The sequence below is a fragment of the Notechis scutatus genome, chromosome 3, assembly GCF_049901735.1.
Source record: "Notechis scutatus isolate UNSWTSFEM ecotype Mainland chromosome 3, rNotScu1.2, whole genome shotgun sequence".
Taxonomy (NCBI): Eukaryota; Metazoa; Chordata; class Lepidosauria; order Squamata; family Elapidae; genus Notechis; species Notechis scutatus.
Genome location: NC_142011.1, coordinates 7,951,163 through 7,976,450, shown reverse-complemented (window position 1 = coordinate 7,976,450; position 25,288 = coordinate 7,951,163). Strand labels below are relative to the sequence as shown.

At 43.4% G+C, this 25,288-nt stretch overlaps 1 protein-coding gene across 6 annotated transcripts in view; it reads right to left on the bottom strand.

The window, feature by feature from the left end:
• Positions 1–215: 215 nt before the first annotated feature.
• Positions 216–25,288, bottom strand: part of LOC113427962 (peroxidasin homolog) — a 108,920-nt gene continuing 83,847 nt past the window's right edge. For 2 of the 6 annotated variants that reach the window (XM_087959153.1, XM_087959157.1), the window contains 13 exons: positions 24,991–25,263; positions 22,422–22,538; positions 18,849–19,007; positions 17,998–18,110; positions 14,586–14,742; positions 12,755–12,863; positions 10,637–10,794; positions 7,483–8,986; positions 6,994–7,128; positions 5,874–6,082; positions 2,411–2,525; positions 1,619–1,706; positions 216–955 (listed from right to left, as the gene is read on the bottom strand). In XM_087959153.1, coding sequence (XP_087815279.1) covers positions 857–955; positions 1,619–1,706; positions 2,411–2,525; positions 5,874–6,082; positions 6,994–7,128; positions 7,483–8,986; positions 10,637–10,794; positions 12,755–12,863; positions 14,586–14,742; positions 17,998–18,110; positions 18,849–19,007; positions 22,422–22,538; positions 24,991–25,263 — 3,236 coding nt within the window. In that variant the 3' untranslated portion in view covers positions 216–856. Of the gene's footprint in view, positions 956–1,618; positions 1,707–2,202; positions 2,526–5,873; positions 6,083–6,993; positions 7,129–7,482; positions 8,987–10,636; positions 10,795–12,754; positions 12,864–14,585; positions 14,743–17,997; positions 18,111–18,848; positions 19,008–22,421; positions 22,539–24,990; positions 25,264–25,288 lie in introns of those variants that run through there. The other 4 variants (XM_087959155.1, XR_015748418.1, XR_015748417.1 and 1 more) reach the window with 4 other exon arrangements.

Here is a 25,288-nt window from a genome sequence, read left to right as displayed (position 1 = left end):
CAGGTGTTCCATCCAGGCCTCCAGCTGAAAACCTTCAAACTTTAGAGTCCATTATTCTGGGTCCAAAGTTGTTAATATGATTTGTAATCCTTGTCACCCAGAAAATAACATGGATGAATCCATGAATCCACCAGGGATCAAGCTTAACTTGAAGGTATCTCAGAAGGTGGAAATCTTTAGATTGACTTTGGCTGATATTGAAACACTACACAGGGTTACATATTTTGGACACTTTCATATGACACCATCAAGAAATCCCAGATCTGCAAACTAAACAGGAAAGCTGGAAAAAAATGTCCCAAGAGGCCATAGCAAACCACCTCTGTTGTGACATAGAGAAAACTACATGGACATGTCCATTAAGTCATTAAGGATCAAGATTCACTTGTGGGAGTCTTGACCTTTTTACTTTTCCCCTGAAAACAAAGCTCAGGCTGAAAAATGACCATCATTGGATCTGCCTGTCAGTACTTCTGTTACTTTAACACTAATAATACCATACAAGATTTTTTTTTTAGAAACAGAGATAGCTACATGGCTTAAGAAAGACCAGCTGCTCAGAAGTGAGTCTTGAAATCCAAGTAGTACTCTTAAGAACTGATGTCTTTTATAAGCCACAATGACATCAACATGGCAGTACAGGAATTCTGATGTCATGCCATCAATGAAGTGATTATGTCCATTGCACTACTGGGTGTTAGAAGTGCATAAGTTGAGTCATTTGATTCCTGAGTCACCATTTGTCCCATCTATGGAGACCAATGCTCTTGGCCCTGCTCCAGAAAACATTCCGCAAACCGGCCTTCCTTCTTTCACCCACAGATTGTCCTCTCACTCAAGCAGCACCTAAATGAGGTCATCTTCTTTTCTCCTTTGCTCCATTCTCTTGATGCCGGCCATATTTGGTAGCAAGGATTCTTTGGTGTCTTCTCAGTTGACCTTCCAAGCCATTGACCTGGCAGCAAAGAAAATCAGGAGAGCGATTAATAGATTAGTACCAGGTGGGAAGCAATGAACATGGCAGCGATTCTTAAATTTAGTGTCCTTCAAAGATGCTAGACCAGGGGTGTCAAACTCCCGGCCCATGGGCCAGATGCATCACATGCTGGCCATGCCCACCCTCTGTTTAGCAAAAGTTGTGATAGGTCATGTGACTAAGACGTGACGATGTGAGTTTGACACCCCTGTGCCAAACAATGGCCTGCCTGATAGTATGATGGAAAGTGCAGTTTAAGACACCCAGAGAGTAAAAGATTGAGAAAGATTCAGTAGACATGACCCGATGGATTGATTTGATCACTAGAGTCCCACATATATATTAGTTTATGTTATCATAATTTGGGAAATCATCATTGGCAAGGTTTTTCTTTAGTCCAAATCACAAGGTGAGCAAAGCCAGTAATATAAAATACCATTCATAAATAATGTTACTAACTTTATTTATTAAATTTATATGCTTCCCATCTCCTTGATAGAGCAACTCTGACCGGCTTACAGAAACTTCAGATGCCGTAAGAGGTTTGGATAGACTTCACAGATGAAACAACAACAACCCCTTACAAATGTCAAGGACATTGAAACAGCAGATGATATAACCCAGATCTCACCACCCAGGTACCTTTTTCCAAAGAGAAAAGATAGTTTGCTCAAGTTTCTTCACTAAATATCTGAGCTCTTCTTCTGGATTGAAAGGTGATTCTTCCACCCTAACAAGAAGTGAATAAAAGCAAGAGTAGAACTTTGCTGGAGTGCACAGGTGTGTGCGAGCAAGTGTTTATGTGGGAGTTTCAGGTAAACTTAGGGGAGAGATATCCTGCTTAGAGTAACCAAAGGACTATTAGGTGGAAGTAAAGGGTTGAAGAAAATGCTAACCCTTTGCAATTTTAATCTTATTTTTAGATTTTTATCCCTTGTGTGTCTAATCACACTTGGTCAATAATTTTATTCCATTTCTATTCTATTCTATTCTATTCTATTCTATTCTATTCTATTCTATTCTATTCTATTCTATTCTATTCTATTCTATTCTATTCTATTCTATTCTATTCTATTCTATTCTATTCTACTCTACTCTACTCTACTCTACTCTACTCTACTCTACTCTACTCTACCCACTTTCTTATTTTTATAAATACTCAAGGCATAATATTGCAGTCATCTAATTTCTCAAAAAACAACCTGTGAAGTAGGTTGGGGTTAGTCCAATGTTTCTCAACTGGCTTCTTCATCTGACAGGGGGATTCTGGGAGTTGAAGTACACTCACAATGTAGTTGAAATTGCCTTAACTTTTCTATAAATAAACCTAGAAATGCATTGATTATGCAAAAAATATTCAGAGGATGAGCTTTTCAAAAGAGTCCATTAAATCTTAGCTACGTAAGTGTAAGAAGAAGAAGCTGAGAAAGATACCTTGGTTGTCCTAAGATGGCCTTGGATGGCTTTTCTTCTGGATAGCTGAAGTTGGATGATCTTTTGCTTCGGAACTGCTGCGAGAGAGCCCTTAATTGACCCCTTGTGTTGCAATCTAGGGCAAGAAGAAGAATTTGACAACCTTTGAAAAACTCATAAGTGTCCATATCTGTTGTCTTTCCTCATTCTCTCTGCATGTAGCCGATACAGGGGACGCAGCTAAATGGGTTTTATATAAAAGCACATGTTCACTTCTCTTTCCAACAAGCTAATCTCAGGTCAGCAACACCCCTTGACATTTTTTGTTGGACAAAACATATAAGAAACGGCCATGAACTTGATATCTGAAAGAACTACATCCAAACATCAATGGAGGAATATTTATGTTCTCCAAGACATTCTCTTATTTAGGATGCTTGTGAGGACACACTTGGAATACTACATCCACTTCTGGTCACCCTGATGCGAAAGAAAGATGTAGAGACTCTAGAAAACGTGCAGAGAAGAGCAACAAAAATGACAAAGGTTCTGAAGGGCAGGACAAGAATTAACAGGTGTGTTAGTGTTTGGGGATTAACCCCTAGCAGAGTATTGCAGCAGTAGTCAAGCCAGGCAGCCAAAACGAGAGCGGAAGGGCCCCAGAGTATACACACACTGAACACAAACACTTCTTTGTAGTTTAAATAGTTTTTAATCCATTTAGAGTTTAAAGCATTGTCATTCAGTCCATTAAGTCATTCACATTATTTCCATCCAGTAAGACTCACTAGTATAGTCCAAGTTAAGAGTCCTTGCAATATCTTTATCAGCCGATAAAGATATCTTCTCCTCCTCCGGTGTCTCTCTCCAGAGGAACAAACGCTGGATATTCAGCAAGAAGCTCAAACAGTAGAACAGTAGAATTACGCAGTAAATCAGCAAACAGTAGCAAACAAGAACAGTTCAGTCACAGGCACTCACAGTCAGTAATCACAGTTAGTCACAGTAAGACACAGTTAGTCGCAGTAAGCTTTCCAGCTTCTAATGCTTCCTTATATTGTAACTTCTAACCGCACCCTTAATCGGCTAATTGCCTGCAGCATTGTGCTTAAAGTGATAAACACTTAAACCATGATATCTAAGTTTTATATATTTATTCACCCAAACCATATTTGGTATCAATGTTATACCTAACAAGGTGGAGGATCATTAAAGAGAGATCCAACTTAGAACCCAGGAGAAGTTTCCTGACGGTGAAAACAATCAATCTGGAACAGCTTGCCTCCAGAAGTTGTGGCTGCTCCATCCCTGGAGGTTTTGAAGAACAGACTGGACAGCCGTTTGTCCAGATTGCTGTAGTGTCTCCTGCTTGAGCAGGGGATTGGACCAGAAGACCTCCACCACGGTCCCTTGCAATCCTATTATTCTGTGTTCTGTGCAATCCTTGAAAAGAGATGCCCCCAAAATACCATTCTCTGGGAGACAGCTGAATTTAAATTCATCAGGGGATTCACCTCCATGTGTCCCAAAGAATGAAGTTTCCCAACACGCATGTATCAACGCGCATTTTCCTTAGGATTATACTCCAGGAATGTTCATCACCACCTTCTAAAATTAGTTTAAAATAAAATACCTGTAACTCAGGGTTGAATTGAACTTCATTCAGAAATCCAATAAAAGACAATATCTATAACTCAGGGTTCAACTGGCCTCTGAGCTTTTTTTTTTTTTTTACACACATTTCATTACCCAACATTATCAGTGCTGGAAGAGTCTGTAACAGCCACTATGTAGGAGAGACAGGCAGGAGACTAGCATTTTATTTCCTTTTTATCCTTTCATTTTGTTTGTTGTTCCCTCTGCTCTGTTTTGCTGGTTTCTCTTCTGTTTAACTCCTCCTCCTGCATTTCTTGTTTTCCTTCTGTAGTTTGCATCTCCATTTCTAGGTTTTCTTCCATGTGCTGTATTTTACTCAAAATGTCCTTAAGGCTTCTGTTCATCATTTCTTTTATGGCTTGAAGTTCCAACACCACTTCACTTCTCTTTATTTTATTTTTTATGTCCAATTATCCAATTGTCCCGCAGTCTTTGTTTGAACCAGTGTCCTTTTTCAATCTATAAGTCCAATATCCTGAAATCTTTATGTCAAAGTGAATCAATCTATTCCTTTTCAATAATCCAAGGGGGTATCTTCATACATTCCTCCACCAATTTAAGTTTAATGTTCCCGTTTTCTGGAGTCTTTTAACAATACAGTTCCTTTTATTTTTCCTTTAAGTTCCTCTTTAAATAGGTCACACAAGGCTTTAGGGATCTACACGATTTTTCTTTAAACAGCAGGTGTCAGTTTTGTGTCAGTTTTCACTTTCCACCTTTTTTTCCGTTCCTTTTGTCTTTAGTCAAATTTGCCAATATTTCCAAATATTAGTTATATATTCTTTTTTTTTCTCAGTCAGTTACAGCATTTTAAATAATGCTTATCCAGTGCCAAATCCTGTGCAATCACCAGTTCCAATTTTCAAATATTCTTTTAAGAAATAATCTTCCTTTAATTTATTTCCCTTCCATTTGTTTTTTTTAAATTAGTTCTTTGTATTCTTTTCTAATTCTAGGTCGTTGCCAATTCCCAATCCTTGTGAGTTCTCTTTCCTGATATTTTAATCGGTGTTATCTTTTGAAGTTCAGAAATATTTTCACCCAGTTCACACACCATCAACTCTTCACTCCTGCACAGTCTTAGGTTTCAGACTGACCCTGTCTTCATGGCAGCCATTTTGACTGCTGCTACATCGTCTTCAGATGAGGGGCTTTCCATGCCAGGGAGGAGAGATAGGCTCTCTCTACCTGTTGGGCGATCCCCTTTCTTCACCACCCCTTTAGGGTCATTCTGGCCTTGATTGCGGCCCTCCGACGAGGAGAGCTCGAAGCAAAGCCGTGGACAATCACAGACCTCGCCCAAAGGCGGAGGAAGTTCAGCTGGAAGTCCATTCTTGTTTTCTTCTTATGAAGCCCATGGCTGAGCTACCAGTACTATATATCACCAGGCCTTTCTTCTCCACGTTGAAGCAGGTCATCGCTTCCATCCTCTGGATGAACATATATGAATTGTTTCCCACTTTTAAGAGATCAAGGGCAGGGCCCCAGAAACAGTGGATGTTGGTAACAGATCATTCTTTGTGTAACAATCTCTGCCCCCGTATCCCCCAAACTAATTGAGGAATAAAATGTTTGCAAGAAAACAATCAAAACTCAAAAAACATCAGGGAAACCACAGTCCTCCCCCTCCCCACAATCCCCACTCCCTTGCAGCCCTGATGATGTTACCTAGTTGGGTAATGAAAGGTCTGCAAGAAAATAACCAAACTCAGAGAGCACCCAGGACCCCACAAAATTAGCTTTTTTTTTTTTTTTTAAAGGTTTTAGCTTGACAAGGCACTTTTTGGACCTATTCCAGCAAAGTGTCACCTTGCTGGGATTTCTTCACCTTCGCAGCAGTCTTTCCACAAGCGCAGATCCACCTGAGGAATTTCACTGCAGTCCACCATGCCTTGAGGGTAGGAGGCTACCTGGAAGACATCCCTCTGGAGATGCTGGATGTGGTCGCTGTTGTCACAGATGATGCGGGCCAGGGACCCCTGCTTGATTTGTGTGAGCTGGGCTGAAGTGAACACACCTGGGTTTTCATACCAGAATCTAGTGGAGAGGAGCAAAAAGGTGGGGATATGAAACATCTGAAGAACTTCAGGCCAAGCTTGAAATAACAGAGAGAGAGGCAACATTTCCCCCTATTTGCCAGTGATAGTTAAAATCCCTAGAGGGGGCTGAGCTAAAATGTTTAAAAAGAATTTGAATCAGCTATAAGATGTTACTGTCCCTTCTCCATCAGCCTTCACCTATTTGGATGGACAGCAATGTCTGCCTTTTAATTTTCTTTAAATGCTCCCTACCCTGCAGGGGCCCTGATGTAGTATAATCTATTTTGCCGCTGCTCACAAGTATGGTGAACTACCTATTGTGTAACATCTTTATTTTGAGGGTTTATTTACTAAGAAGAAGATAATACAATGTCAAAATTCTGTTCTTGAATAATTCTGGAGGTCGTAGATGGAGGTCATAGATGGGGGTCATAGATGGAGGTGGTAGATGGGGGTCATAGATGGGGGTCATAGATGGGGGTGGAGTTTCTGTAGTCACAAAGGAGAGAGGGTGTCTATCTGAGGGTGTCAGTTAATTTTGGGCCCAAAGGAGCACCATTTCCCCCCTCTAGATATCCTAGAAGACTATATATTGCCAAGAACAAATGGAATCTCATCAAATAGGAGATGACTAATGTAAAACATGCTCTTTGCCAGGGCTGGTGAGCCTCGATCAAAGCAACAGATTTCCCAAGGAAATGGGGGAAAGACAATCTGGTATATGGGATTTAACAATAAATAAAATCACCAAATACTGTGTTTTGTTTATAATTGTTATTCTGGATTGAAAGCCAACTAGCATGATCTTTCTGGCAAGGTTGATGGAGGTTGACTTCTAGTTCATCTGCTGCCTGCAAGCCTGAAGAAGCTGGCAGAGGGACTTGTTTCTGAGGAAAAAATGGGAATTACCTGTCTCCATCTCGGAGTCTTCTGAACTGGGTCACCAATAAGCACATGAGTGTTGGCCCTACTCTGGTTCCTGGGATAAGATCTTCTACCATCAAGGCTGGAAAGAGGTCGATATTCTTTGTAATTCCATATAAACTGCAGGAGTGGAGGAGAAAATAGATTAAGAGACATGGTGCAGATTCAGTGGAGAACAGCAAGGATTCTCACGGGGGTGAAATTTGTATCTTTCAAGAAGAGACAAGAGAAGGGAAGGTTTCAGCTTTAAGAAGTCATAACAGGTAAACCTAGCATGATATTGGAAAGATATCTTGCTTGGGATATTAGGCTGGGAGACTGACATTGGAAAAGCATTGACACAACAAGTTGAATGGAGGAGGAGGAGGAGGAGAGATAGAGAGGGAGGAGGAGAAGGAGAAGAAAGGAGATGGAGACACAGAGTAAGAAGGAGAAGGAAGGGAGATGGAGACGTCATTGTCCATGCTCCCATACCTCCTGAGTTTCTCCCTGATCTCCAGATTTTTAATTTCATTCCTGAGGTCATCAAACTCTTGAGCAGAGGTGAGGTTGCAGAAGACCCGGAAGTCATTATAAGGAGGGATACCATGATCACGTCCTCTCTGGATATTGATGGCTGCCAGGTCCAGGGATATTGAGTGCACCATTGAAAACAGCTTCTCAGTCAGCTCCATATTGAGGAGTTCAGAAGGCACCCGCATTTTCCCAGGCACCCCAAAAAGCCCACGCAGAAGGGGATCAATGCCACCCTCCTGGGTGATCCTGAATGGGGAGAAGAATGCCTTGTGAAGTGGGACGTGGCCTTGCTGGATGGGCTTGAACGTTTCATTCAATCGGTAGAGTTGCGGATGGATGAGGGTGTGGCCGAAACGAAAAGCCGCGGTGGCAAAAACATTCAAGATGCCAGCATTGGTGGTGGGATCGTAGCCTTTGTAATCTCCCATGACCTTCATCCCAGCTTCTCCAAGGATCTTGGGAAGCCAGTGGGAGTAGGTGATGTGCTGCATCAGGGCTCCCACAATCTTGCGAGCCTCATGATAGGTAGTGTCCCCATCCCAGTGTGGGTTCAAAGACTGGAGCTCCGTGGCCACCCGATTATGCTCACGGAACCACAAGGTGTGCATGGAAGTCAATCCCAGTTGCTCGTTGGCCCGATGATCCCCAGCCAAGAAACACGGCACGGGACTTTCACTTTCATCCCGCATGCACTCAGTCGGTGGCCCAGTGGCAAAAGGCAGGAGGGGTTTTCCTGAACTCAGAGCCGCCTGGCCTGACTTCAGAAGCCCGTTGTGGTCACTGAGATTCCTCAGTTCGAGAGACTCCTGTTCGGTGCTGCCATAGACATTGGAAGCATCGATGAAGGAGGTGAGGTGGTTGATCTGCTCCCGGGGGTAGACTGAGTTCAACAGCAGGGAGGTCATCCCACTGCCACACACGGGGCTGGAACGCACAAAGAACATGCACTGTCCTCGGCGTACCCGGGGGTCATTCTTGGGGATCATAATGGAGAAGCAAGGGGGATCGTTGGTGCACACTTGACTGCATGACGCCCCATCCGAGAAACGCGCCATGCTGATCGCGGCCACTGTCTGGTCCAAGTCGTGATCCAGAAACTGCCCCCACTGCATAAGCATGTGAGTGAACTGGTCATCCGGGGTGATGGTTTCCGTGCCAATCAGGGCAGTCGAGACCAAGCGAGGCAGAGGAAGGGGGAGATCCCTGGAATCTTCCGCCAAGGAGAAACCCCGAGGGAGGTTGAAGCCGTTTTGGTAAGCGGGCTTCAGTAGCCGTTGGAAGGCCGTGAGGGATGCACCCCACATGGGGTGCTGGAGGTTATTGCAAGACCCATCATGGGTTCTGTACTTCTTGTGGAAGCAGATGTCGGAGCAGTTGGGGGTGCGGCGGTGGGCGGAGCAGCCTGATAAGTTGGCAATCATGTTCAGGTAGTGTGGGGAAACTAGGTCATTGTAGCGATAGCCTGCAAGCCAAAGTTAAAATGTCCAATTGGAGTTAGAATTAGAATCAAAGTGGATGAACTACATTTGTAATAAACAATCAATGTAATAATATAATAAATGTAATAATCTAATAAATAATAAATGTTTCCTGCCTTCATTATTTTTTACAAATAACTCACTCAAGGTGGTGAACATATCTAACACACCTGCTTCGTCCTATTGTCCCCACAACAACCCCATGAGATGAACTGGGCTGGCCCAAAGTTAGTCAGCTGTCTTTCAAGGCGGGACTAGAACTCACCATCTCTTTGTGATTGGCTCAAAGTCACCCAGTTGGCTTTCATTTTAAGGCGGAACTTGAACTCATGGCCTCCCACTTTCTAGCCTTCTACATTCTGCAATCTGCTTAACTTTACTGCCAAGTCCTGCATTGTTCCTTATCTGGCGAGGGGGGTGGGCCAGGATGACACTAAGGAAGATAATTTCTCACACTCATTAAGAGTAAGTTCATGAAGGCAGCATCTCTTTCAGTGGTTCGCGCTTCTGGGCTGTGTGAGTGTATGAGATGCAGAGGTGGCATTCAGCAAGTTCTGGACCAATTCTGGAGAACTGCTAGCGGAAATTTTGAGTAGTTCGGAGAACCGGTAGCAGAAATTTTGAGTAGTTCGGAGAACTGGTAGCAGAAATTTTGAGTAGTTCAGAATACCACCTCTGACTGGCCAGCCCCCACCTATTCTCTGCTTCCTGAGTCCCAGCTGATCGGCTGGGTCTTCTTTTGTTGCCCTGCACAGGAGAACAGAGCTGGAAAGCAGGTTAGTGGGGTGGGGAAGGAATGGAGATTTTACAGTATATGTATATCCTTTCACCCTGGAATGGGGTAGAAATGGGCATTTTACAGTCTCCTTCCCCTGCCTCGCCCACCAAGCCACGTCCACAGAACCAGTAGTAAAAAAAAATTGAATCCCACCACTGATGAGATGCTACCAACAGATCCATCTATGTCTATCCCAGGCATAATTTATCAGTTTATGACCACAATTGAGCCAAACATTTCTGTAGCTAAGCAAGACAGTTGTTAAGTGAGCTTTGCTCCATTTTACCACCTTTCCAGCCACAGCAGTTAAATGAATCACTGCAGTTGTTAAGTTACTAACATGGGCGTTAAGTGAATCCGCTTACCCTAATGGCATTGCTTGCCGGAAGATTGCAAAAATTGATTACATGACACTGCAAAAGTCATAAATATAAGTCAGTTGCCAAGCTTCCAAATTTTGATCATGTGACCATGGGGATGTTGCAACGGTTATGCGAAAAATGGCCATAAGTCATTATTTTTCAGGGCTGTTGTAACTTTGAATAGTCACTAAATGAAAGGTTTGTAAGTCGAGGGCTACCTGTACTAGGTCTCTAGAGGTTTGGAACGCAGCCATTCAATATTGAATGATGTAATTTATCTTTTTTTAAAAACGGCTTTCCAGATTTCATAATGGGATAATTTTAACAGCCTAAGACTCCAACGAAGGGTGCCTAGAATATAGGAAATGCCTGCTAAATTTTGCAGGAAGCAAAATTCTTCCACCACTTTGCAAGAAAAAACTAAATCAGTTTTTTTCTGTCCTGGAATTTATTCTTACGACTAAAAAATGCAGGGGCAATATTCCACATTATACCTGTTCCATTCATGTCCACAAATAATCCTTGCTGCACGTGATCCTGAATGAGCTGCAGGGTTCTTTCAAAGATTTCCCCAGCCCGAGCGGTCTCGATGGTATAGGGGTCCCGTGGATATCTGAAAAGGGCCAGCAATTCATTCGGTGTTTTGGGTCTCCTGTTTGGGGAGGGACAGAACGTGATTCTTTCAGTCATATCTTGCAAACTTTGGTTTCTGAATTGTTATATTTTTTTCCCCAATTGCATTCCTGATTGGTTGAATAGAATAGAATTCTTTATTGTCCAAGTGTGATTGGACACACAAGGAATTTGTCTTGGTGCAAATGCTCTCAGTGTGCCTAAAAGAAAAGATACATTCGTCAAGAGTCAAGAATCATCAGGTCCAACACTTCATGATACTCATAGGGTACAATAAGAATAGAATAGAATAGAATAGATTGGTAGAATAGTGGGGAATAAATAGAATAGAATAGAATAGAATAGAATAGAATAGAATATAATAGAATAGAATAGAATAGAATAGAATTCTTTTATTGGCAAAGTGTAATTGGACACGCAAGGAATTTGTCTTGGTGCAAATGCTCTCAGTGTGCCTAAAAGAAAAGATACATTCGTCAAGAGTCAAGAATCATCAGGTCCAACACTTCATGATACTCATAGAGTACAATAAGAATAGAATAGAATGGAATGGAATGGAATGGAATGGAATAAATAGAATAGAATAGAATAGAATAGAATAGAATAGAATAGAATAGAATAGAATAGAATAGAATAGAATAGAATAGAATTCTTTATTGTCCAAGTGTGATTGGACACACAAGAATTTGTCTTGGTGCAAATGCTCTCAGTGTGCCTAAAAAGAAAAGATACATTCGTCAAGAGTCAAGAATCATCAGGTCCAACACTTCATGATACTCATAGAGTACAATAAGAATAGAATAGAATGGAATGGAATGGAATGGAATGGAATGGAATAAATAGAATAGAATAGAATAGAATAGAATAGAATAGAATAGAATAGAATAGAATAGAATAGAATAGAATTCTTTTATTGGCCAAGTGTAATTGGACACGCAAGGAATTTGTCTTGGTGCAAGTGCTATCCGTGTACATAAAAGAAAAGATACATTCGTCAAGAGTCAGGAATCATCAGGTCCAGCACTTAATGATAGTCATAGGGTACAATAAGAATAGAATAGAATAGAATAGAATAGGATAGGATAGGATAGGATAGGATAGGATAGGGTAGGGTAGGGTAGGTAGGGTATAGAATAGGATAGAATTCTTTATTGTCCAAGTGTGATTGGACACACAAGGAATTTGTCTTGGTGCAAATGCTCTCAGTGTACATAAAAGAAAAGATACATTCGTCAAGAATCAAGAATCATAAGGTACAACACTTAATGATAGTCATGGGGTACAATAAGCGATCAAATCATATTAGGAAACAGTCAATATAAATTGTAAGGATACAAGCGACAAGATTACAGTCATACAGTCACAAGTGGGAGGGGATGGGTGATAAGGAGTGATGAGAAAATTAATAGTAATAGTAGTGCAGACTTTGTTCATAGTTGGACAGTTACCAATAGAAGAGAATATCCAGTTGACACACTGTTTAAATGAAAGATGGATTTATTGTAAATATAAAATAAAAACCTTATGGAAAAAAAGAGAATATCTGTAGTGCAGTGTTCAACGGTGGGGTCCTTGGTGCTCTCTGAACTTGGTTGTTTTCTTGTAGATGTTTCCTAACTATATAACTTCATAAGTGCTGGAAGGGGGGTGGGTATTTGCAGAGATAAGGAGAAAAAGAAGGAGGAGGAGAGGAGGAGAAGGACTGTGGTGTCCTTGGTGCTCTCTGAGCTTGGTTATTTGCTTGCAGTCATTTCATTACCCAACTAGGTAAACCTTCAGTGCTTAGAAGATGCTTAGAAGGGATTGTAACAACCTCTATGTAGGACAGGCAAGAAAAACACTAACAACACATTGACGAACACCAACTAGCAGTCAGAAGACATGATGAAAACTCCTTAATTGCACAACAATGGACAGACTTGAGTGGGCAACCTAGATCAAATCAAGTTCAATGTGAATGAAATTCCCGATAGTCTTACTTGCTGAACAGTTCAGTGCGTGTCGAATTGATGGCGAAATCCACACTGCTGATGGCTTCCTGGATGGAGGTGGCTACAAAGGTATCTCCGCTCCTTCTGATGTTCGTGGCTTTGTTTTCCCGGTGAGAAAAAGAAAAGAATAAGACCGTAATTAGTTTAATGGGTTCATTAAAATTAAGGAAGGGCTCATTTGACTAGCATCTCAACAACTTCAACTCCCAGAATTCCTGAGTTAACATGACTGGAGGAGGAATTCTGGGAGTTGAAGTCCACAAGTCTTAAAGCTGTCAAGTTTGAAGATCCCTGTTGTAGGTAAAGCAGGTACACCTCGCTTACTGAATGCTTGGTGCAATGGCTGTTCAACGTTACAACCGTTGAATAAAAAACAACTTGGCAACCAATCCTTGCATTTATAGCCAACCTAGCATCTCATGATCATGTGATCTCCCTTTGCGACAAACAGTTAATGGAGAAGACCATGGCAAAATTGTAATTCGTGTTCACGTGATCTTAATGATAAAGATAACCACAATCATACAATCAAAGCCCTGCCTCTTTTTGTGCACAATCACTTACAATGCAGGTTTTTAAAAAAGGGCAGGTCTTCAGTTACCTTGTTGGCCATGCTCTTAACATATTTTTTTCCCAAGTTTTATTAGATTTTTATTATTTTTAAGTATACATCAATATCAATGCATGGGTGTAATTCATTCTGATACAAACATCAATAAAGATAATCATAACAGTTGTTATATTAATCAAACATATAATCCTAGTATTAATAATATACATGGGGTATTTTGGGAGTCATTCAATATTTCAATGTTCCATTTTAATGCCAACAATATAAGCACACGTGGTAATACTGTCTTTCAACCTCTGATCTTTTCTATCAAATTCTTACTTATATTCTGTTATACAAAAATTATAACTGCTAATATTCTCCCTGTTTCTTATTTCTACCTCTATTCTAGCTCCTAATCAGGTCCATTGCTAATCCTAGTATTAATACACATGTTTACATTAAGACATAGTCCTTCATTATTTGGTTGTTCAAAGTCACAATACGTCGTTCAAGTATCACTCTTCCTATTATTTAAACATACCTAATAATACAGTACCATCTTTCAACAGTGTTGAGGTAATTCCCCGTTAGGAGAATGAGTGCATGCAGGAAGACGTAGTGAGAGAAGTGTTTGAATAATACACACACAGCACACGGATACACTGTGCAGTTAATGTAGGTTTTTACTTTCAATAAACGTTTAAGCAAAGTCAACACAGTCCAAGTCATTCACCGGTAAAGCAGTCAGTGTTCAGTCCAAGGATAATTCCAATATCAAAGTCCAGTATCAAAAACAATTCAGTAACAGACTTACATCAAACCCAGGAATAACAGTCAATTAGGGAAAAATGGAGGAACGGCAAAACTCTCTCCAGCAGAAGGAAACAGAGACTCACTCACACTCTCTTCCCAGGTTTCTGGCTCCGTCTTATGGCCATTTGCAGAAGCACACCCAATTGCAAAGTTTTTGCAATCTCTTAAAGACATAGTACTAAAATGTCTATCCTGGTTTATATATTTCCAACCCAAATAGCTGTTAGGTGACTTATATTCCTAACAAACGTCCAATCTTTTCATCTAACTCTTGCTTCATATAAAGGTGTGCATTCCTATTTCTACCTCCATTTGCCATGCTCTTAACATTTTGATGCTCCCTCTCCTTGACAGGATGTTACAAGGGCTCTAGAAATCTCCTTCCTATCTTCCCTTCTAGGCAAAAATGAAATAAAATCAGTTTTGAAGGAAGGAGGCTTCCTTTTCTCTTACCGATGATGGTTAGCTGCATGGCCCTGGCAGTTAACCCAGAGCTACTCCTGGCTATACATTCGTATTGTCCTTGATCTGCCAGCCCCAAATCTCGGATGGATAAAGTACCTTCCTGGCTGATGTGGAACTTCCCACTCTCCGTGATCTGAATCTTGTCCTGGGGTAGAAAAAAGGAAAGAATCTGGAGCACGAATAGAATTTGGTCTGGTGGGGAGACCACGATCTGGTTCATAGTCATCCACCAAGGTCAAAAAAGTCAAAATGGCACCCGCAAGTAGAGCCACAAACTCAGTTTAATGTATTACATCAACCAAGTATAAATATAAGTAGCCCTCGACTTACAATCACAATTGAGCCCAAGATTTCTCTGGCTAAATGAGACACTTGTTAAAGTGAGTTTTGTCCCATTTTACGACCTTCCTTGCCACAGTTGTTAAGTGAATCACTGCAGTGAATAGTAATCCAGTTGTTAAGTGAATCTGGCTTCTCCACTGACTTTACTTGTGAGAAGGTCGCCAAAGGGGACCACATGACCCTAGGACACAGCAATGGTCATAAGTATGAGTCACTTGCCAAGCATCTGAATATTGATCACACGGGGTGGGGTGCTACGAAGTGTGAAAAATGGTCAAAAGCCACTTTTTTCAGTGCCGTTGTAACTTTGAACGGTCACTAAATGAACTGTTGTAAGTCAAGGACTACCTGTATAAAATGAGTGGCCATATAAATGTTTTAAAAATAAATCCACTATAATGATTTTTGGGACCCTCCTGGCTCCAATCTTGAGATAATATGGAGTCTTGAACTGATAACTCTGGCCAGGCCTGTCTTCCTTTGAGCCAAACACAACTGACAGGGATACTTTTAAAATTTAATTATATAGATACTTTCATTTTCTTGCAGATCAATGCTTATCTTCCCAGCTCTTCTTTCTCTTCCCTGTCTAAAAAGCAGCCGCAGGATTTCCTGTGGGTGTCCTATCCAGGTTTAATGTGCAATCCTGCCAGACTTTTTGCAAAATCAGTCCAGGATGGCAAGGGACTAGCCCTCACTGAATTTCAGCTTGCATAAGTGTGTCCCGAGTCATGAAACTGAAACAAGAGGTTAGGGTTTAGGGCACGGGTGGGATGCAAATATTTTTGATACTGGTTCCGTGGGCGTGGCTAGGTGGGCATGGCCACGGGACTGGGTGGGCGTGGCTTCTTTTTTGTGTGTGTGTGCAGCACCCCTCCCCCAGTGGTCCATTTTTTTCTTTTGCTTCCTGGGCCTCAGGAAGCTTTCCGGGGGGAGCGTTTTTGCTCCCAAGAGTGAAAATTGGACGTAGCAGTAAGACAGCAAGGGGGAATCCCGGCATAGCCGATCATTGGAACAGCTGTGTGTCAGGAGGAAATAACAAAAAAGAAATACCGGTTTAGTCTAATCATCGACTAAACATTTTTTACTACCGGTTCGTGCGAACCAGGCTGAACCAGTAGAATCCCACCCCTGGGTGAGGGCTAGGGGTTAACAGCAGCAACTTTAAAACACCCAGGTTGTGCAGCTCTGACACACCGGCAACTCTGTTTCCTGAACGTGACCAGTAGATGTCACTAAAGGTACTGTATATTCAAGAAGCACAAAAAAATACTATGCATTACAGATAGTCCTCCATTTACAACCGTTTGTTTAGTGGCCGTTCAAGGTTATAACGGCACTGGGAAAAAGTGACTTATGACCATTTTTCACATTTACGACCGTTGCAGCATCCCCGTGGTCACGTGATCAACATTCAGAGGTTGGCAACTGACCTGTTATTGATGACGATTGCATTGTCCCGGGCTCAAGCGATCCCCTTTTGCGTCCTTCTGACAGGCAAAGTCAATGGGGGAGCCGGATTCATGGTGTCACTAACTTAATAGTTACAGTGATCCACTTAACAACCATGGCAAGAAATGTCATAACATAGAACAAAACTCACTTAACAAATGACTCGCTTAACAACAAAAAATTTTGGGTCTTCCTCTGAGGCAAACTTAACTTACATGGACACTTTTTAATATTTAATTATATAGATGCCGTCATGCCCCTGGTGGAGACTGACTCTGAGGGAGAGGAGGAACAGGCAACAGGGAGTGGAAGTGTGGCTCTGGAGGTTGGGGAGGAGGCTGGGGAAGGGCAGAGGCCGGCTGGGCAGTCAGAGGAGGACCCAGGCCCATCCCCTCTCCATCCTAGGGCATGCAGGGAGGAGAGGATAAAGGAGAGACATGGTCTATGGCAGAGGAAAGGGCCTTGATCCTCTTCATGGGCTGCAGCTGTGACAACTGGATAAGAGAACGGACATGCGTAGGGGCCAGTGCTGGAAACAAAGCATGGAAATATCTCTAGTTTTTTGTTCCTCTCTGAGTTTGGCGTCTTTCCCAGTGTGTTCTGATATCTGTGGACATCTTCAAGCCTTTATCTTGCTTAGTTTGTGTTGTTTTTTACTCTTTATAATTTATAGGCATTTTTAGTTTAAAAAGCATTTCCTCCTTCTTGTAACTGCTCGTATGGGAAATTTTTTTTTGTCTCCAATCAAGGATATTTGGAGCTTGGAAGCAAAGTGAAGGAATAAAAGGGGCTTTACCTGTTTTTCATGACTGTTTATTTTGTATCCCACCCTGGGTCGTCACAGACGCTTTCATTTTCTTGACAAAAATGAAATAAACTATATTGCATATCTCCCACACCCTTCTTTCTCTTCCCTATCTAAAAAAAAAACAGCCCCAGGATTTCCTGGTGGCGTCCTATCCAGATTTAATGTGCAATCCTGCCAGACTTTTTGCAATATCAGTCAAGGCAAGAACTGTCATAAAATGGCCCCAAATTTGCTTAACAATTGTCTGGTTTAGCTACAGAAATGTTGGCTCAACTGGGGTCGTAAGTCAAAGATTACCTCTATATCAGTATTTCTTAACCTCTATAGCTTTAAGATGGGTGGACTTCAACTCCCAGAATTCCCCAGTTAGCATTTCTGAAGGCACCAAGCTAGAAACCAGGAGAATGTGAGTTCTAGTCCCACCTTAGGCATGAAACCTGATTGAGTGACTCTAAGCCAATCACAGAAGACTTGTGAGTTCTGGTCCTGCCTCAGGCACCAAAACTGGCTAGATGATTTTGGGCCAGTCCCTCTCTCTCAGCCCAACCCACCTCACAGGATTGTTGTGGCAACAATACGACGAAGGAAGAGGGTCAGATATGTTTGCTGCCTTGAGTTGTTTATAAAAGCAATCAACGGCGGGATATAATTTAAATAAATAAAATAGAGAGGCAAACAGAATTTGCTCCTCCTTCAAACTAAGACATCCCCATTTAACATCAGAAGCCCACACACTCAATGTCCCCCAGCCCTACACGAAAGGCGATCCTGTTTTTGTTAAGTGATAAACCATCTGACCTTTGCCCATGTTATCGTTGGCTGTGGGTTCCCTTGGGCGGTACAAGGGATCTCAATGTCTTGGCCGACTTCTGCAACCGTATCTTGAGGCGGATGAAGAAATACGGGCATAACTGTTTAGGAAAGACAGAGGGGGAAGTGAAAGCACAGAGTCAGGTTTAACCGGTGGCATGGCTGGTCTCCAGAAGTTGTGGGTGCTCCATCACTGGAGGCTTTTAAGAAGAGACTGGACAGCCATTTGTCTGGAATGGTGTAGGCAGGGTCTCCTGCTAGAGCAGGGGGTTGGACTAGAAGACCTCCGAGGTCCCTTCCAACTCAGTTATACTGTATTCCGCATTTAATTGGGGAATAGAAGTTAAGGGAAGACTTGTCTTCCAGATGGGTTGGCCATGACCGTTGTTGAACTGCAAACGTTCTGGAGAACACTAGGTTGGGGAAGACCAATTTCAAGGCCGACTCGGATTCTATCAGTTCTTCTCGCCGCTTGACGACAGGAACAGAAGCGAGAGGGTGGGATTCTTAGGGGAGTTGGGATGGACTGGGGGAATTCAAGTGAGCCAGGCTGAGCCTGGGAAAGTTCCTACACTTCAAGGTCACGTTCTGATAACTTTTCGAACTGGTGTGGACTGTTTCTCAAAACACGAAGAACGTGTTGGATCGATGGACAATGGATAGTGGGTGGGTGGGAGAGCTAATGGGGAAAAGGGGAATTTACCTAGGCTGTTTTCCACGGGAACCTTTAGAACTGGCTTTGCTTCTTCTGTGCCTATATGGATCTATCAGTAAAGGGTAGAAGGAAACCAACTGGCTGGGGAAGATGAGATCAGGAAGACGTTCGCCTGTACACTTACCACGTGGGGTGACCTCGAGGCTCGCAGAAAATCTCTGGGCTCCAACTGCATTGATAGCATGGCACTCATAGTGGCCTTGATCATGAAGGGACACTTCGACCATCCGCAGGGTTCCCGTGGAGAGGATGCTGTATCTCCAACTGTTTGGTAACGGACCACCTATGAACAAGAGGGACCAACACGGTGTTGCTGAAGAAATCCTCCCATGAACTTTGACCTTCACAAAGGGATGGACAAGTCGCAAAGGTGCTTTTTCGAAAGGCAAGTGGACTTTGTGTTTTTTTTTCGTGAAGACGTTTCGCTTCTCATCCAAGAAGTCTCTTCGGTTCCGACAGTCAGAACCGAAGAAGCTTCTTGGATGAGAAGCGAAACGTCTTCAAGGAAAAACAAAGTCCACTTGCCTTTTGAAAAAAGCATCTTTAACCTGGGTGACTGAGAATCTCCAGGGCAAGCTTTCCTTGAAACCAGTTGGGTCCAGTTGATGAGAATGGATCGTTAATTTTAAGGTGTCCACCCTGGATTTTTTTCAATGCGAGGAACATCACACTGGGCCTTGATGCTGAGCCTCCAAGTCCAGCTGTAACTCTCCTTTGATCTTCTTCTCCAAGAAGCAATGGTGCTCTTCCAAGGTTGCAAGCAGAGGTGGGTATTCAGCAGGTTCTGACTAGTTCTGGAGAACCGGTAGCAGAAATTTTGAGTAGTCCAGAGAACCGGAAAATGCCACCTCTGACTGGAGATTTTACAGTATCCTTCCCCTGCCACGCCCACCAAGCCACGCCCACAGAACCGGTAGTAAAAAAATTTGAATCCCACCACTGGTTGCAAAGTATTTTCTAGGTAAATATGGGTTAATTGGGGGGATGAAAAGGGAAAAAATACTGCAGGTGGTCTTCTGAACTTGAGACAGGGGAAAGAGAGAGAGCAGGAGTGGACTAACCAGTGATTGGAACTAGCTACTAGAAATGCCTACTTTAGATCAGGGGTCTCTAAGCTTGGCAACTTTAAGACTTGTGGACTTCAACTCCCAGAATTCCTCAGCCTGCTTGAGGAATTCTGGGAATTGAAGTCCACAAGTCTTAAAGCGCACAAGTCTTAAAGTTGCCAAGGTTGGAGACCCCTGCTTTAGACGATGCCCTTGTTTGAAAGTTAGGAGGATGGACAAAATTCTTTGGAGATGCTGGTGGAAATTAAAAGGAGAGGTGAAAGACCTGGAAACCTGAAATCAAGTCCTATAAGGAATAGTTTAAAAGATTATATTAAGTCAGGGGTGTCCAACCTTGGCAACTTTAAGACTTGTGGACTTCAACTCCCAGAATTCCTCAGCCAGCTTGCTGGCTGAGGAATTCTGGGAGTTGAAGTCCACAAGTCTTAAAGTTGCCAAGGTTGGACACCCCTGTATTAAGTAAAAGGGTATATACAACACTTATAGTAGGGTTTCTAAAGTGTATACTAGAAGTGTCTAACCTTAGCAAGTTTAAGACTTGTGGACTTCAAATTTAAGATTTGCGGACTTACAACTTTAAGACTTAGAGACTTCACCTCCCAGAATTCTTCAACTAGCATGGTTGACTGAGGGATTCTGAGAATTGAAGTCCAGAAATCTTTAAAAATGTCCAAGGTTGGACACCCTTGGTTATCTTACTTCACTGAGTGTGTAGATCTTTCTTTGAAGTGTGCCTACTTGTTAATTTTGGACCCCCACCCATGTGTGCTCAGAAAAGTTTGTCTTTTAAAAGATTTTCCTGGTTTGCTACTTATTTGCGTGGTTGAATTAGTTTAGCCTGGTTGCCAAAATTATCAGCTGAAAGAAATTAAGTGATCTTTGCAAAATTGTATTTGTTTAGTTTGTAATGTAGGGTAGTTTCCTGGTTTTGGTTGCTTGCACCTCATGTTACTAATGAAAAGGAGAGTCAAAGGCAGTTCAGGCCTAAAATTAGTCTGGGATCTAATTTCTTCCCACACCTTTCCTTAGAACAGCATTTCTCAACCTCAGCATCCTTAACATGCTGACAAGGGAATTCTAGAAGCTCAAGTCCTTCGTGATATAAAAAAAGATATGGAGACTAGAAAAAATGCAGAGAAGAGCAACCAGGATGATTAGGGGACTGGAGGCTCAAACATATGAAGAATGGTTACAGGAACTGGGCTTGGCTAGTCTAGTAAAGAGAAGGACCAGGGAGATATGATAGCAGTCTTCCAATATCTGAGGGGCTGCCACAGAAAGGAAGAAGGGGTCAAGCTACTTTCTAAAGCACCTGAAGGCCAGACAAGGAATAATGGATGGAAACTGAACAAGGAGAGATTCAACCTGGAAATAAGGAGAAACTTTCTGACAGTGAAAACAATCAACCAACAGAAGTTGGAACAGAAGTTGCCCTCAGAAGTTGTGGGAGCTTCGTCACTTGGGACTTTCAAGAAGAGATTGGACTGCCATTTGTCAGAAATGGTGTAGGACAGTGGTCCCTAACCACCGGGCCCTGGACCGTACCGGTCAGTGGATCATTTTTACCAGGCCGCAAAGAACTGGGCGCCGCCATCTTGTTTCGACGGCGCTTGAGAAAGTGCTTCCGGGTGAGCTTGTCGGTCATCGGTTGGAAAGCGGTGTTTGGGTGCTGAAGGAATCCTTGTGCCTTAGTTTCGTCGAGGGGCGGCTTCGAACGAAGAGCCGTCCCAATGGCGGTGGAGTCTCGCGTTAGGAGGAGATTAAGAAAGAGCCCGAAAAAGCCCATCGACAAACGACAAAGGAGGAGTTGAAGGTGGCAGGGAGAAGCGGGGACGGCTGGCTGGCCAGTCGCTCGGCTCGCCTTGCCTTGGTCGTGCGTGTTAATGCTGGTACCGGTCCGTGGATCATTTTGTGATGCCGGCACCAGGCTGTGGGACAAAAAAGGTTGGGGGCCACTGGTGTAGGGTCTCCCACTTGGGTGGGTGGTTGGGCTAGATGACCTACAAGGTCCTTTCCAACTCTGATTATCTGTTAACTATTACACAAAACAGGTGGGAAGGTTCAACATATTCTCCAAAACACCTGAAGGCAGGACAAGAAACAATAGATGGAAACTAAGGAGGGAAGCAACCTAGAACGAAGGAGAAATTTCCTAACAGAGAGAACCATTAATCAGTACTCCATCACTGAAGGCTTTCAAGAAGAGATTGGACAACCACTTGTCTGGAATGGTATAAGGCAGGAACCGGAAGAGCATCTCCCCAGTGTGCACGCAGGAGCACTGGAAACTTGGAAGAGCAGTTCCCCGGTGCGCTTCCGGTTTCCCGCACGTGCATGCATGCCGACCACCTGGTCTTCCGGTTTCTGGCACGCAGAAGAGCAATGGGCAAGAGCTGGTGTGCCCAAAGAGATGGCTCTGCATGCCACTTCCGGCACGCATGCCATAGGTTTGCCATTATGGGTATAGGGTCTGAGCAGGGGGGTTGGACTAGAAGACCTCCAAGGTCCCTTCCAACTCTGTTATTCTGTTATGAGAAACACAGTTTCTAGTTCCAATCTTGGTGGTCTCTTTCAGCTCATGATTCGATGACTCTAAATCCTTACAGAAGACAGCAATGCCAAGAAAATACCTTCTTTTGTCCAAGATATGACTGGGCGAGGATGTCCATCCGCAGAGCAGGGCAGATCCACATTTTGACCCTCAGTCACGGCCTGATCATTGGGAGCTATCAAAAATCTGGGGGTATCTGCAGGAGGAAAAGAAGGAAAAGAGACATCTTCTACAAGATGCGCGGGAATGTGCAAACCTCCTTTTCACCAAGCATCACATTAAAACCCCGGAGAAAGATTGAGAAGACCAGACCGGCTGGGGAATTCTGGGAGTTGAATGCCACACCTCTTCTCAGGGCTGAGGTTGACAAACATTAAATTATATTTGAAAATTAGCAGGAGGGGGTGTCCTCGTTGAGGTGAGTATCAGTCTCAGGTTGTGGGTTGCATTCACACAATCAAGGGTCCATCCCTTTTATACTACACAGGGTGGGTGTTTATTTCCCTCATCCTGGCCACCATCTTGATTTTTCTCGACTTCCTCTGGTGTCACCCCTGTTCTCTGTGGCAATTTTGCCAGTTGTGTTGAAGCGAGATGTGTTACGGATTGAATCTTTATATGAACTATCAGGTCATGGATGGGCAAGATTTGGAACTAATTCACTGCTGTTCTTTGTCCCCTATCAGCATTTGAATAGCAATAGCCCTTAGACTTATATACCGCTTTATAGTGCTTTATAGCCCTCTCTAAGCGGTTTACAGAGTCAGCCTCTTGTCCCCAATAATCTGTGTCCTCATTTTACCCACCTCGGAAGGATGGAAGGCTGAGTCAATCTTGAGCAGGTCAGGATCAAACTGCTGGCAGTTGGCAGACTTAACCTGAAATGCTACATTGTAACCACGGCACCACCATGGCCCTTCCTTCCTTCCTTCCTTCCTTCCTTCCTTCCTTCCTTCCTTCCCACTTAGCAATAGCACTGAGACTTATATACCACTTATACACCGCTTATATACCGCTGAGGATTATATACCGCTTTATAGTGCTTTTACAGCCCTCTCTAAGCGGTTTAAAGAGTCAGCCTATGGCCCCCAACAATTTTGGGTCCTCATTTTACCCACCTCGGAAGGATGGAAGGCTGAGTCGACCTTGAGCCTGGTGGGATTCGATCTGCCAAATTGCAGGCAGCCGGCAGTCAGCAGAAGTAGCCTGCAGTAATGCACTGTACCACCAAATCGTATTTTTTTGATAAGGACCCAAGGGGGGGAGATTTTTTAAAAAATTTTTAAATAATTTCAGGTACCCCTGGACTTACAACCATTCGTTTAGAAATCTTTCGAAGTTACATCGGCACTGAAAAACATGACTTACAGTTGGTCCTCCCACTTTCATCCTGCAGCATTTCCACAGCATTTCAAACTCTAGTCCATTGGCAAACAATGAATATTTACGACGGTTGCAGTGTCCTGAGGTCATATAATCGCCGTTCGGGACCTTCCCCGCTGGCTTCCAACAAGCCAAATCAATGGGGGAGGGGAGCAGAGTTCACTTAACAACGGTATGATTCACTTAACAACCGCAGTGATTTGCTTAACAACCCGTGAGAAAATAAGTTGTAGAAGCAGGCACAATTCACTTAAGAAACATTGTGTTTAGCAATGGAAATTCTAGTCCCAATTATGTTCTAAATCAAGGATTACTTGCAGAATCTATAAATGAACTAAGTGAACAGAGCTAGCTTACATCTTAGCGGTGCAACTTTCAAGTTAATCTTTTTTTTTTTCTTTTCACGCTCAACTACAGGTTGTCCTCGACTTACAACCACGATTGACCTCAAAATTTCTATTGCTAAGCAAGACAGTAGTGAAGTGAGTTTTGCCCAGGGCTGGGCTGCTGGGGATTCGCAGGGGTTTGGGGGAGCCCCTAGCTAAGATTCTGTGCAGTTTGGAGAACCCCCAAACCCCACTCCTGGCTGGCCCCGCCCACTCTGCCCCTCCCCTCCCAGGAGCCCCCATGTAACCCATTTTGGATGCAGGTAAGTGCACGGCACGTGAGGAGACTCGGCGAGGGCGAAAAACGGGCCTCCCGGAAGTTTGGCGAAGCCTGGAAATGGGCCCGTTTCTGGCTTCCAGAGAGCCTCCGGAGCCCGGGGGGGGCTGTTTTCGCCCTCCCAGAGTCTCAAGGAAAGCCTCTGGAGGCCAGGGAGGGCGAAAACGGCCCCCTCCCTGCTGTGGCGCAGGAGGCCGACTAGGCCACTCCCAACATGGCCACGTCCACCCAGCAACCAGCCAGGGAACCCCTTGCTAATATTTTTGAGGCGCACCCCTGGTTTTGCTCCATTTTACAACCTTTCTTGCTACCGTTGTTAAGTGAATCAGTGCAGTTGTTAAGTTAGTAAGCCAGCGATTCTGGCTTCCCCGTTGACTTGGCCATGACCCCAGGACACTGCGTCTGTCATAAATATGAGTCAGCGTCCAAGCGTCTGAATTTTGCTCAAATGACCACGGGGACGCTACAAACGGTCGTGTGGAAAACGGGTCGTGTCACTTTTTCTTCAAGGGCCTTTGCAGCTTTGAAACGGTCGCTAAACGAGGACTAGGCTTTGGTCTAATTTATCACCTAAATTTGGCCGATAATAGTCCCACGGCTACCTTGCACGATGATGTTTGCCGTTGCCGTAATGGATCCTTCCCTGTTGGAGGCTTTGCAGCTGTATTTGCCTTCATCCGACAAAGTGACATTTTGGATATAGAGGCCGCCCGAGCTGGTGATGTTGAAGCGCGGATTTTGGGGCAGGGGCGACCCTGAGCTCAGCATCCAGACAACGCGAGGCAGAGGGTGTCCAGACACCCCACACTCCAGAGTCACGCTTTCCCCCACCAGGACCTCTGTGTTTTGGGGATGGATGACAAAACTAGGTTTGGCTGAAAACATAAAGGACAAGAAAAG